The 13,988-nt window shown below is 37.9% G+C and overlaps 1 protein-coding gene across 1 annotated transcript in view; it reads right to left on the bottom strand.

The window, feature by feature from the left end:
- RGS7BP (regulator of G-protein signaling 7 binding protein) overlaps positions 1-13,988 on the bottom strand; it is a 37,521-nt gene that overhangs the window by 11,700 nt on the left and 11,833 nt on the right. Inside the window, exon 3 of the mRNA XM_001234191.7 lies at positions 2,947-3,077. Within this exon, the coding sequence (XP_001234192.2) occupies positions 2,947-3,077 (131 nt within the window). The remainder of the gene's footprint in view (positions 1-2,946; positions 3,078-13,988) is intronic.

Here is a 13,988-nt window from a genome sequence, read left to right as displayed (position 1 = left end):
ACTGTTTTGGTACACTTAAAATCAGAGAACAAAATAGGCAAGGCCATCTTGTTTTACTCCCTCTTGAAATTAGGGCCAACTTGCACCAGATTTGTTATGGCCTTGTTCAACTGAGTTATGAATACCTCCAACAGAGGAGACTTCATAGCCCCTTTGGGTGCATGTTCCAATGTTTGATGACCATCACAGTGAAAAAATACTTGTAACTAGAATTTCTCACCTTGAACGATGACTTTACAATACTTCTAAGCATTGTAAATATCCAGGCATTTCATATATAAGAAGAACATTCTGCTGGCTATGTTCCACAATTCAATTCATGTATTAAAATCTCTGTGATTTTATAATTTTTGCCTATTATGATTTTTTCCTCAAAGAATGTCACCAAAAGCTGAAGCCAAGTTACTGTGGTTATTTCTATAGATACAGGATAAAAATTAACTCCATTCAGCAAGGGCAGAACAGCTACCATAACTTTCTTTATGGTCAGATGAGGTACCAATGCATAGCAGAAGTATTGCTAGATAGGGAAAAAGATGGTTTATGTTGTAACGGTCTAATTTGTTTTATTCGACTTCAGACACATGAGAAAAGTTTACTTTCAGTTAATCACGTTGATTTCATCCAGAGGCAAAGGGGAGATAGACACATTTGGATTACTCAGGTCACCTCAAACTACATTCTGCTATTAGAGAAAGTACCTTGACAACTGTAGCCAGTGCTAGGAAATGTAGTACATTTTGTCTTAAAAAAAATGATGATTCATTTTAGAAGCTGACATATGACAGCTCTGTTAATTCTGCCTCTTTAAATTCTATAGATTTCTTTTTGAGTTGAGAAACATGATACAAAGCTCAATTCAGCAATTATAAACATCTAATTATTATTTTCATAATATAAAGCACCACTGGCTTTAGCTATACCACGTAGCTAGATATAAAAAATGCATTACAGGCCATTTCAGGAAATGCATAAACTTCATTACAGAATAAGAACTTTGCCTTATCTTTACCCGGTGCATTCTGCTGAGATATTTTCTGGGAAAAAAGTACTTACAAGTAGACCAGACATAATCCCCAAGCTATTGAGTGACCTGTTCAGTAAATTATCTCCATTTTTCCATTTTCCTTTCAATACGGTCACCATGGTCATTATGATTAAAGTAATCAGTTCCTGTTGACTGAATTGTTTATTTCCTAAGTGACTAAAAAAATTAATACCAGTTTGATCAGAATCATTCTGCTTAATTTAGATAACTCTTCAAGTTATTTATTTGCAAGTCAGGAGTTCCTTGTTAGGGAAAAATGAGAAACATTCTGTTTCCTTGCCATGTCATGCATATTTTTTTCACAACAGCTTTATACTCCAGCACACAGTGACTTCTGTAGCCCCTAGCCTTTAGCCCTTCTGTCCTGTCCCTGCAGGTGTTCAAGGTCAGGTTGGATGGGGCCCTGGGCAGCCAGGTCCACTATTAAAAGTAGATATTGGTGGCCCTGCCTGTGGTGAAGGGGTTGGAGCTTGATAATCCTTGATGTCTCCTCCAACCCAAGCCAATCTGTGATTCTATGATTCTACGATTTGTTCATCAGCAGCTTCTTCCAGGTGGGCCAACCAATAAAAAAGGTAAAAATACAGACTCTGTGTAAAAAAACAGTTGAGAATCAGGACTTATATGACAGAACTCTGGCAGATTTAGCCTGAAAGGCAAGTGTGGCTAAAGCAGCCAACATACTGACATCACACTGCTGGAAACACAGCACCAATCAGCACCTTACACAATTCCTAGGAAGTCCACTTGAGAGATGACACTTTAGACTCATCCAAAATGCTTGAGAGTACAACAGTATTAGCTCATTAGAATGAAATGCGAGGTGAACTTCATCACCACTATAAACTCTTGGCATGCTCTCACACTTTCTCTATCAGAGTTGGAGAAGAGAATGCTGTCCCTGTAGTATTTCCTCAGACACTGGAGCACTTGAATTAAACGTAAAGTAAATGGCAAGTGCAATAGCCTCATTAGACAACATCTAACACAAGGGTTAGGGGATACATTCATCCAGGTAGTAGTTTTTGGAGGTGTATAACTTACTTCTTTTTGGCTATATTTTTCCGGAGGGAACAAACTTCACTTCCTCTGAGCCAGTAGACAACTACTTTAACTCTGTACTGTCTTTGATCTGCCAAACTGTAACTATGCACATAAGGCACAGATGCCAATCTCAGACATCTGTTAAAATGTATTTTTTTTAGGGACATATTAGTAGGTTTCTCAAAGCTAACTCCTGGAAATGAAACTATTTCTGTGGTAAAATCAAAATAATGGAACACAATAAACTTATGCTGCAAAAAACAACAGAAAAGAAATCTTTCCTTTGATTAACAGTTAGTTATTGTAAATCATTAGGCAGCCTGTGTTGCAGGTCGAGGTTCTCAGTTCTTTCCCTCATAATTACTAAGCATGACTGCAACTACAGTCTGGTTAGAAAGATCCTTCTATGAAGAAAAACACAAGGCATTCTGGCTATAGCTCCTGCAAAGCTCTAACCCTAACCCTAACCCTAACTGTAACCCTAGTGCTGAAACTTGACCTGAAACAAAACATCATGATATGCAAGATTTTTTTTCAAAACCTTTCATTTTGCAGTAGTTACTTTAATGACTAAGACAGCTTGGTTCCACTGAATTAATTACAGTGAAAACTTTTTGGTTTGGGACCACTCTCTAATAAAAACAAATTCAGACTTCAAAACCACAGGTACATTAGGGATCCATGCCTGACATGATTCACTGAATGATGATAACAAAATGGAAATATCTAAAAAGCTTCGGTGGTATAGCTCCTTTTAACAGTTTGGTGCTTTGTCTTTCATGAATACCCAAGCATTCCCTGGAAGACTGTTCATATGTTTAAGTCAGTGTCTCTGTCATTGTGCAGTTCAATACCTTTCCGATGAAACTGAAGGGATCCTAGCAGACATATGGACTTGAGCATTTCTGTTGTGTACATTTCTAAGCAACACTGCAACTGGATATATAGTCTACAGATTTCAGGATGAATCTCACCATCTTCTGGGCTGCAATAAAAAATGAGAAAATTTGTGTTAGGTGCATGACTGGAAGAACCTGAGGGTCATCAAATCCACCTCTTTACTGCTACAAGTAAGCATATCTTAATCTGTTTCATAAACTACTATATATATGATGAAAACAAGCAGTTTCTGCTGAACTGTACTTAAAACTTTCTAGCAGCATGACACCGTGGAAAGTGTTCCTGCCCATGGCATGAGGGTTGGAACTAAATGACTGTAGGGTCCCTTTGAACACAAGCCATTCTGTGATTCTAGGAATTCTTTAGCTCTATAAAGCCCTGCACGTAAAATGTCTAAACTGGGTTGTCTTTGCTAAGACTGCATGTTCTTATTTTCTTCTCTGGATTGTTATAAAAGGTACTTACTGTCAAATAAGTGAGCGATTTCTCTCTTTCTCTTTTGAATCTTAGAGGAAACATTTTCTGATAATAGCAAAATACCCTTTTTGCCATCCAGTTGCAGTTATCTATGATCCTGATGCAGCTGCAGAAGGAAACTGCAGGGCCATTTTCACACTCACAGTTGACATTACATATGCTGGATCAGGCACAATCAACCCTAATCAGAAACTAATCAATTGTAGCCCATTGCATTCTACAGTTTCTGCCTGAACTGCCTTTTTTCCCGGTGCTTATAATATCAGTCATGTACTGCCACTACACTGTGAGGAGAATGGGAAGTTAGTGATTTGTTTCATAAAAGCTGTCTTTTAGGGTTTATCTGTACTAACAATTCTGAAAACAGAAACTGTAATCTCATTCCTCCAATTAATTGCTTTGGACACTGTGAAAATAATTTACCCAGATTCAGGATACAATTCTCAAACGCAGCTGTAAAACTGCACATTAAATTTCACTTCTGTAGGCTGAGAATGCCGCATTGGCATAAACATACTGCTTTTTAAACTCACTTGTTGCTGTGAGCACTAAAGAAGTCATCCACTCAATTATAACATGAGAAATAGGTTTTCAATGCCCATCCCAAAAGTACTTTCAAGAGGGCAGTAAGTGGTAAGACGGAAGAGTCAGGATTTTGGCCATTTCATCTTCAGACGTCATGGAATGATAAATGATGCTTTCACAATAAAAAGAGCGCTGGCATTCTTTACACTGATTTAATTTCCTATGATTAAACTGGTACTTCAAAAAACGCTCCTGAGTACAAAATAAAATTATACTCACAGATTTCCTCATGGGAACCAAAGCAACTCGCCTGATAAGTTATTTGCAGCAATGCTAGACTGGGCTGCTATGTTAAAATGATTTCTTAACACCAATCTAGACTGAAGATTTTGAGACCTACATCAGACAAGATCTAAACTAGTAAAATAAGTTCTTTCTGACTAAAGGTAAGAGATAATTATTAATACTGACTCACATGATCCAGTTAAAATGTTAAGAAGTCCAGATCTTTTGTCAGGAAATCTTAGAAGCCTTAGAACCTCTGTTTTAAAGACAATCCTGTCAGTTTGTGCAGATACAATTCAAGGGCAGTTCTATTCAGATGAATACTGCACACTAAAACGTGTTAGCTCCTGTATTTGAGATTCATGATTACTTCTAACAAAGGAAACCATATATGGCCTAGAAAGAACGCTCCATCTGCCACTGATTTCAGTGGTATTAAGAAAGAAAATGCTCAGATATATTCTGGGGCAAGAAAACAGAAAAAGACAATCTAAGATGGGCCTTGGATTAACTCTATACTTGTGGCTCAGCGGACAGGAGACAGGAGAATGCTCTAAGGAGTATTTTATGCAAGGACTTGCCATAATCTTCCTATAATGAGAGAGAAACCATGTGGTTTTCCTCAAGAATTACTATCCATTCCAGTGACATCAGAAATGAAATGGGATTGTGAAGGTTTCAAGAATTGGCCAGAAAGAATTTTCGCACTTCCACAGCCTATCAAAGAAGACTACCGATGTTTGTATATACTAATGAAAATTGCTAAGAGTCATAGTAGTGGTAGGCGTGGTGTAGAATGCTTACGCAAGCAAAAGATGCAGCCAAAAGAAAAAAAGAAAAAAGAAAAACAGTGAAAAGGTTGGAAAAGACTGAGAAGTGAAAAGAAATCATATTGGGCTTAGTAAAAAGGGACAAAGATGGGTCCCACTTCCTGGTCTATTAAAAGCAGAACCCGTCAAAAAGGTAGGAAACAGTGAGCACACGTTGCAGTTACTGTGGATTGCATTGCTTCAGGACCATATACATAATAATAAACCTGCCCATCCAAGGGGCTTTACTTTCTTTGGATAGACTATAATATGAGCAATTCTTGTCAGTCACATCCAATTTTCTGCATCTAAACTGACATCTGTATTCGCTGAAAAATTGAACTATATGTGCAGCAGTATTTTTTGCCTCTTAGTGTTGATACAGAATGAAATGATTGGAGCAGAACAAGAAAGCAATCCCTCCCTCGCCACTGATACTTAGAAGATTTTATATTTTCAGATGATTGCTACAATATTTCTTCCTATTCTTAGTGACTCCAGCTTTGAAAATACTTGATGGTCTTAAGTTCCTGACTATATTTTCCTGAAAAATTCACCACCTGACATTATTTTTTGTTCATTCATAGTCAAGTCCTTCATTGCATACGAAAACAATGCGTATTTGCTAGAAATGGATTCTTGTTCAAATCTCACATTATTTTCAAAGGATATGAATGTGAATATTTTCAGCAACTGCATAAACAGTAGTTTAACAATAAAGAATGCTAATTCTGAGACTGAAAATTATGCTTAGAAGCAACAGCAATACAACTCACATAAATGTACACAAAATCACCCCGAGACAAACTATGTAATTCCTAAAAACTGTACCTAATTGCAGTCTCCTCTCACATTTAGAAGTTCTGCTAGGTATATTACAATATTTTATAGAACTTTTTATCTTGCATTAATCCACAGTACTTCTACTGGTTTTATAGGGTTAAATCTCAACAGTCTCTGCAGTTGTGTTTGCTGTTTCTTTCGTTTTTAAGCAACATACATATTACATGAATTGCTCTCATTTCATCTGTAATCGCTTAGCTGATGAGAAACAGGCAGCTCTCTGCATATGCAACTGTTGCAAGAGGGCTCCGAGCTCCCTTACTGACCCAGAACGAAGGATGTTTATTGAAGATGCTCACAACCTTTTATACCCATGCAACAACAACTGGTCACACGTAGGAGCCAGGCACCTTGTGTGTGTTTACGTCCGGCTCAAGTTACTGCTGAGCTCTTTTACTCATTAACAAAATAATGACTTTCTTTATCCCACATGCAAGAGCTGCACATTTAACAGCAATTCTTTTCAAATGGGCAGATGGCAAGAGCAGTTTCTACTGTAATTACGTTGGTTTTAACTAAAGAAGATAAAACACATACAGCTCATATTTAAATTCAATTTATTTTAATATAAATTGGGGGTAATTCTTCTGAAGAACGCTGTTATTTCTGAACAACACTAGCATATTCCAGTCCAGCATCTGCCCTTCATTTTGCATTTTATGGCTCCCAATGATTTCATCATTTTCTGTAAAAGAGTTACCAAAGGTTTGGATGACTCTCACATCATAGTAGGATTCTGATTTTTGATGTAAGATGCAGTAAGAACTGCATTAGATCTGTATGCAATTTTTTTCCCCCATCACATGGAATTATTGGAATACAGTAATTTCCTTTGAGCTACCCTTACCAGTGATGGGGTTACAAAGCGTGTGAAGTTCCACGTACTTGCCATAATCAACATCCAGATCCAAAATTTAGCTACTCAAAAATACTGCTCATTTCACCTAATAACTGAATCCTCTGAGAGCCAATATCCCAGTACACAGAGAAGCATGTTCAAGTGTCTGAATTTCCCGAATGCCTACACTGATCTTTCTGAGAAGGATTTTCAGTCCTAAATATAAGCGATTAAACAATTAGTAATGGACAAGCGAGACATTTATTTTCATGTTCCACTTGCAGGGCATGGACTCATAATGTTCCCCGTGCAAAATGGAACCCATGCAAAATAAAGCCACCACACATGTCAACAATGACCTCTTCCTGTTCAGTGACAAGAGCACTTTCATAAGTAGACACAGGTCAACAGACAAATTCTTATCTGATTGGAGCTAAATCCATCTATTTCTCCTGAAAACAATGATTCTTTAATCACAAGATTATCACTACCAGAAGTATGGAAACTTACAAGGCAAGAAGACAGTAAATCTCTTGAGGAAGATATAGATAAAACTGGATTATTCTCCTATTTTTCTCTATGTTGTTTCAAATGTTAGAAATTCTTGAGATTTTTTATGAGTCATCATCATTATGGGAGCTTTTCTTATGATTTTCAGGGGATTTCTCCCTTTCTCTTGTCACTGGGAATGAGATTGAGGGCTTGAGCATATGTATAAGAATACAGAATGTCCCTTACATTGCTATTTAATTCCTGAGGAGCAAAAATGGTGGAAACTTGTCTTTAAAACCTCTTCAGCCTTACTGGCAGAATTTTTAATTGTGCACGCTAAGAAACTAGCAATTATATACAAGAAGATTGGCCTGTAAGTCAGTTTGAATTTATCAGTGGCTTCCTGTTTACAGATGAGCTGGAACAGTAATTGGGAGACATGTTAATAGGTATTTTAACTGACATTTTATTGTTGTTGTGCATCTTATATATTCTTCTGTAAACTCAAATTTCTGAATGGCATAAGAATACGAACTAGAAGTACCCCTGATATAGATATTTTCAGATCCCTTCTTTTTTTTTTTTTCAAGAGCATGGAGCATCTGTAATTGGATGGCAAAATCAGAGTAACAGCAGTGACACCCAAGAAAAATATTTTAAAATATTTCTAGGCCACTACCCTCACTACCAGTCTCAAACTGGTTAATAAGTGTTTATCTGCAGTACTGACCACATGTGTCCCACTAATTTCCAACCAAACTATTTTCTCCTCTGCATGTATATAAGTCCCATTTTCAACTCTGAAAGCCATGTGCTCAGGTGCCAACTCACATAAAGATTTCTCTTATAATCCCTGATATATGTTCTGTGTTGTGAGCTTAAAGTGCCCTTTTAAAGTATCATCGATTTCACCTCTCTCAGTAATTTTCTACTTCTCTCTGTTCAAGATGTGAGAAATGTTGAACAGGGGACATACTGTTTAGAATACTGATTATAGATTAATTATTAAATAGCTATATACCAATTGGTATTTATGTTTAGATAGAACTAAGAGAATGGGTTCTTTCACACAAAGCAAGTTGTTCCTTTTTTTGTGGGGAGGGAAGGGGTGGAATTCTTCTTAATAATAAAGTTTCTGTGTGAAGGAAAGTAATATGGCTACCTTAGTACTCTCAACAACCATACTTCCTTTCATGAGGTCTGTAAGATTACTTACTAGATATAGAAAAAGCTGCTGATTGTCTAGGAAAACTGGCTTTAATTTTCCTTTTTTATTTTCCCTCTGCCAAATTATGTTCATGAAATATTTTCTAATATCTTGCCCCTTCCTTACTAGGAATTTCTGTAGTAATCACATGAATAGAGTATCACCAGGGTGCCACAGTGCAGAACTCTGAGAGATTCACATTGCTATGATAGCCTCACCTCTGCAATCTGACAGCTCTGATATCTACAAGCATTAAAAGTAATTATAAAAAAAGAAAATGCTAATTTGTGTGTTTATAAACCAGTAACTTCATTTATGTGGCTCATTAGGCTGCTATTCAAATATAAGCAACATTTTTTTGTAAATATAAATAAAATAGAACTGTAATATTATTATATGTCTTCTATATTTTGACCACTGGTAAAATCAATGTCTTTCTTTCTACAAAATCCTGACTTTCATTATTTGATAAAACTATTCAACTGAATGCGCTTGAGAAGTACTGTCAAGAAGTGGAATTTTTATTTTCCTAAACTGATATTAAAGTAAAACCTACAGAGGGAGCTCTCATACCAACCATTATATTTTCTACCCCTTGTAGGAAAGGTGAATGCATCACTTTGAATCAGCATTTTAAGATGCAAGAACACATGTTTGAAAGGTCTCTCCTTAAAGGGAGGAAAGATAAGGAAAAAGGTAAAGAATGAAAATGCTTTTTATTTTTTCAACTCCAAATAAACATTTAATTTTTTTGTTTCCAAAATGTTTGACAGATGATCTTATTCTACAGCCAAAACATTTATTAGAACTGGAAGACACTTTCAGGCTTGCTACTGATGTACAGCATTCACTGTTCCACCAAAATTAGTGAAATTTAAGACTGCTAGAACCAAACAAAGCTTCTGCTCTAAATCTGAATTTAACTTAAAACCTTTAGTCACACAGCAAAGCATGTGACTGCTGCAGAGAAGTACTTTACTATTCCTATCAACATTTAAAAATGCATGTGAATGTATTATCTGGGGTTAAAAAAAATAGCTAAATCATCAAAAGCATTTGATGTACCTCTTAGGAAAGGCAGAGTGTTGACAAATGATATGCTTAACTATCAAGCAGAGTATCATTTTAATGAGCAGGAATAGTAGTGGAGGAGTACTGAGAGATGAACTATCTACATCTATAACAAGGAATATGCATTTTGGGTGTATCTCATCAGTTAAAAGAAAATAAGCCTTTGGCAAGTCAAAAGTGAAAATGAACCGATCGCATTTGCCTTATACCCCGTATGTATATCCCATAAAAATACGGGTATGGAAAATAAGCTATGTGAAATCATTGTCCACAAATATTATTGGGTAGAGAGTATGGATTCCCTCTTAATTTAGTATCATAGACACTGCAGTTTAGAAATACATAGCAGCTGCAAAAAAAGCTGTAAGATCAACCTCAGAGATTACAGTTCTTCTTGAACAAAACGTGTAACAAATACTGCAGAAAATAAATACTTTATTTCTTTTGATACTGAGGGCAAGCAGCCAGAAGCCCTTCCAATTATGGTTCAGGTGCAACTGAACCTGCCTCTGCTTTTCTATCTTAAATTTATTAATTATTCTATCATTTACTTTTTTATAACATAGCCATTCATGCTTTTGAGTAAAAGTAGAAAAGTCAATCGAGTATGTTTTCCTTTGTACAGGTCTTGAGAAAACACTTTTGTTTATGTTCCTTCCATCTGCTAGGGTTGTTATTTTTTTTCTTCTAATATACATGTATTTCATACACATTGCTGCCAGTTCCAGTATCAGGTGTTGTTTTTTTGTCATACTAATGTGCTGCAATAATGTGATGCAAGCACCGCACAGCATCCCAGCCCAGTCAGAGGAAGGACAAGGCTAGCTCTTTCTCATACACCTATAAATAGTTGATATGTTTTTATTAAATTGTTGTTTTGAAGCAGTTACTCTCTTTAATGCTTTTCCAGTAAAAGAAGATACATGGTCAGATTTTGTTCAGCTGGAGAAGTGAAAATCTGTGGGATTTGTTCTGGTTATATGACAGTACAAGTAGAGCAAAGATTCAACGGGTTATGTCATATTATAGAGACACTCCAAAATTTACAGAAGTTTAGATATTTCCAAGCTCAAGTAGTTTAGCCAGAACAATATCAGTAGGAAATATCCTTCTTTTTTTTTTTTTTTTTTTTAATTAATTCAAGAAAAACTTTTTGACTTTCATAGACATTATCTTATACACAAACAGCTATGTATAGTCTGGTCTACATGGCTCACCCTCCCATTTCAGAAATATTCCCCAGGGAAAAAATGAGGGTTATTTATTTTTTTGAAGTCTTCTACTTTTTTTTTTTTTTCACTTTAAATTCTAAAATTCTTTTGAAAATTCACTATATGAGATAATTACTACAGGTGTAGAAACCTTGTCTTTAAAATGAATATATTAATTGCTCTTTAACATTATGATTCTTCCACATCACTGACTTTATGTTAGCAAGAGAACAAATACGTATCAAACATTCATTAAGAGCTGTACATGTATGTAGGTTGCCTCCTATTTATTTCCATGGAAACTACAACTCATACAAAGAGCACAATAACACTACTCAGTAAAGCAAATTTTCAGCTACAAAACACTCTTTTTTAACAGAGTCACCACCATTAGTTTCACCAGCAATGAACAAAAGCCTGCATGCTGTACTCATAAAAATGTTCACTATTGGAGGTGACCCACTGTCACTGTCACCACTGCTGAAAAGCACCATCTACCACCTCACTGTGCTCACATCCAATGTTTAGTTTCCAGAGGCATTCAGCAAACATCAGTGAATGTTAATGGGTACCATTTTTTTTCCACATAGAATCATAGAATGGCTTGGGTTGGAAAGGACCTCAAGGATCATCATGTTTCACACCCCCTGCCACAGGCAGGGCCACCAGACTCCAAATCTGGTACTGCCCAGTGCCCCATCCAACCTGGCCTTCAACACCTCCAGGGACGGGGCATCCACAGTTTCTCTGGGCAGCCTTTTCCAGCACCTCACCACTCTCTCTGTGAATAATTTCCCCCTAACATCTAATCTAAACCTTCCTTCCTTGACCTCAAAACCATTCTGCCTTGTCCTATCACTGTCTACCCTCATAAAAAGTTGATTCCCCTCCTGTTTATAATCCCTTAGACACTGGAAGACTGAAGTGAGGTCTTGTTGCAGCCTTCTCTTCTCCAGGCTGAACAAGCCCAGCTCCCTCAGCCTGTCTTCATTGTGGAAGGTGTTCCAGCCCTCTTTGTGGCCCTCCTCTGGACTTCTCCAACAGCTCCAAATCTTTCCTGTACTGGGAGCCCAGGCCTGGAGGCAGTACTACAGATGGGACCTCATGAGGGCAGAGTAGAAGAATCATCACCTCCCTGTCCTTGCTGGCCACACCTCTTCTGATAGAGCCCAGGATACCACTGGCCTTCCGAGATGCAAGAGCACACTGCTGTGTCAAGTTCAGTTTTTCATCTACCAGGATGCCCAGGTCCTTCTCTGCAGACCTAAATTCCTCCACATGGAGGGAGACCAACTATCTGGACCAAACCCCCTGAAATGAACAGGGACATCCACAGCTAGATCAGGTTACTCAGAGCCTGGTCGAGCCTGGCCTTGACCTGGCTTCCAGGGACTTGCACCACATCACTGGGCAACCTGTCCCATTGCCTCACCACCCTCACTCTAAAATACTTTTTCCTTATATTCAACCTAAATATACACGACCCCCTTTACGTTTGGAACCATTTCCCCTGGTACTACAACCACAGACCCTGCTGAAGAGCCTGCTCCCTTCTTTCCTGTAGCTCCTCTGAAAGGCTGCTATCAGGTCAACTTGGACATCAATGAGAAGTAAATTATTACAGGTTTTCCACCAGGAGACAAACTGTTTATGATCATCTGATAGAACTTCTTGAACTTAAGCAAAGCAGCACTATTATATGAAATTTTATTCAAAGTTACTCCAGTGTATCCTTAGGTAAGGTCAGCTGTATTAGGTGGAGGTGACAGGACCTTGGGGGCTGCAGGTTGGCTTATGTGGATGATGGTAATGGGCTACCCTACATGGGACACAGTCAATCCCAGCCAGCTTCACAACAGTTCCACTGAAGGACATTGCTAAGCCCATCAGTCAAATGTGTAGTACCTCACTGAAAACTTTTTTCAAATGGGGCAGAATACACCACAGAAAGATGGGAGAGAAGAAAAAGAGTGAGAAACAAGAGAATATCAAGGTCCGAGAAAGTAGAAGGAGGAGGTTTTCCAAGGCAGAACAGACATTCCTACAGTCTGTGGAGAGGACCCCACCAGAGCAAATGTATCCTGCAGTCCATGGAGGATTCCATGCTAGAGTTTCTGAAGGAACTGCCACCTGCGCAGAGCCCACACTGGTGCAGATTTTTCTAGCAGGACTGCAGCCCTTGGAGGAGCCCATGCTGGAGAAAAGGAGAAGTGGGAAGAGGAAGAAGCAGCAGAGAAGGAACTATTATGGAATACTTATAAGCCAGTAGCTCTCATCCTTTGCCATATGCCTCTCAAGGGATGGGCTGAGGATTCTGGAGTGAAGGACTGTAGCTGAACATGAGAAAGTGAAAAAGTGTTGTCCTCATGTTTATCTTTTTATCAGGCCCCTCACTGAGGAGGGGCAGTATCGAGTTAGATAAAAGCAATCTTTAGGTGAGCACTCAAGTCAGCCTTGCCTTCATCTATCCTGATCTGGACCAACAATCTGACTCAATGTCTCACTACCTCAAATTAAATACCAGACACTCTATGTAGTACACAAACCCAGACCATAGCACAGACTTTTCAGAAAACATCTGCGATAACCAAGAAGGATACAGTCAGACTAGCTGAATGGGCAGCATTTCTTTAGTTTCCGAAAGAAATTCCAATTGAGCCTTGTCAGCGCCTGCAAGTTATTCTCAAATTAGTTTCTGTGATAGAATAGTAGTGAGATCACAGACAGGTCTGTACCAGACAACAGGCTCAAACCCAATCTGCCTCCATATGGACTCTTACAACTTTAGAATCAGAATCGTCACTGTTGGAGAGACCAGTAAGATCTAGTCATCTAGATAAGATGAAACTCATGATGTCCATGGATTCATTCTCTGATATGAAGCTTTCAAGTTCTTTAAAATGTTCCTTAATGACTTGCTCCTCATTATGAAGCATTATAAACTTTATCTTTCAAAAGTCTGCAAAACGTAAATACTAAGAGCTCATACCTACACTCACTTAATAGTTGGGGAGTGCTTGAATCTTTGACAACTATTAAAATGAGTATCTCTTGAGGGATGGTTTATGAAATCTTTTCTGATTGGTGTGGACACCAATCACATTTTCCCAAATGGGTCAAATTTCCCAGATAGGCTTGAAAATGGATACAGTGCTTTGGGTATTTGGTGCTGTAGGGTCTAAGTCATAATAAACCACTACCATATGGGATTAGAAGGAACTCTGCTGCAGGCAAGAGA

This window comes from Gallus gallus, chromosome Z (genome assembly GCF_016699485.2).
Source record: "Gallus gallus isolate bGalGal1 chromosome Z, bGalGal1.mat.broiler.GRCg7b, whole genome shotgun sequence".
NCBI lineage: Eukaryota > Metazoa > Chordata > Aves > Galliformes > Phasianidae > Gallus > Gallus gallus.
The sequence above is the reverse complement of the archived record's forward strand: the minus strand, read 5'-3'. Positions and strand labels throughout refer to the sequence as shown.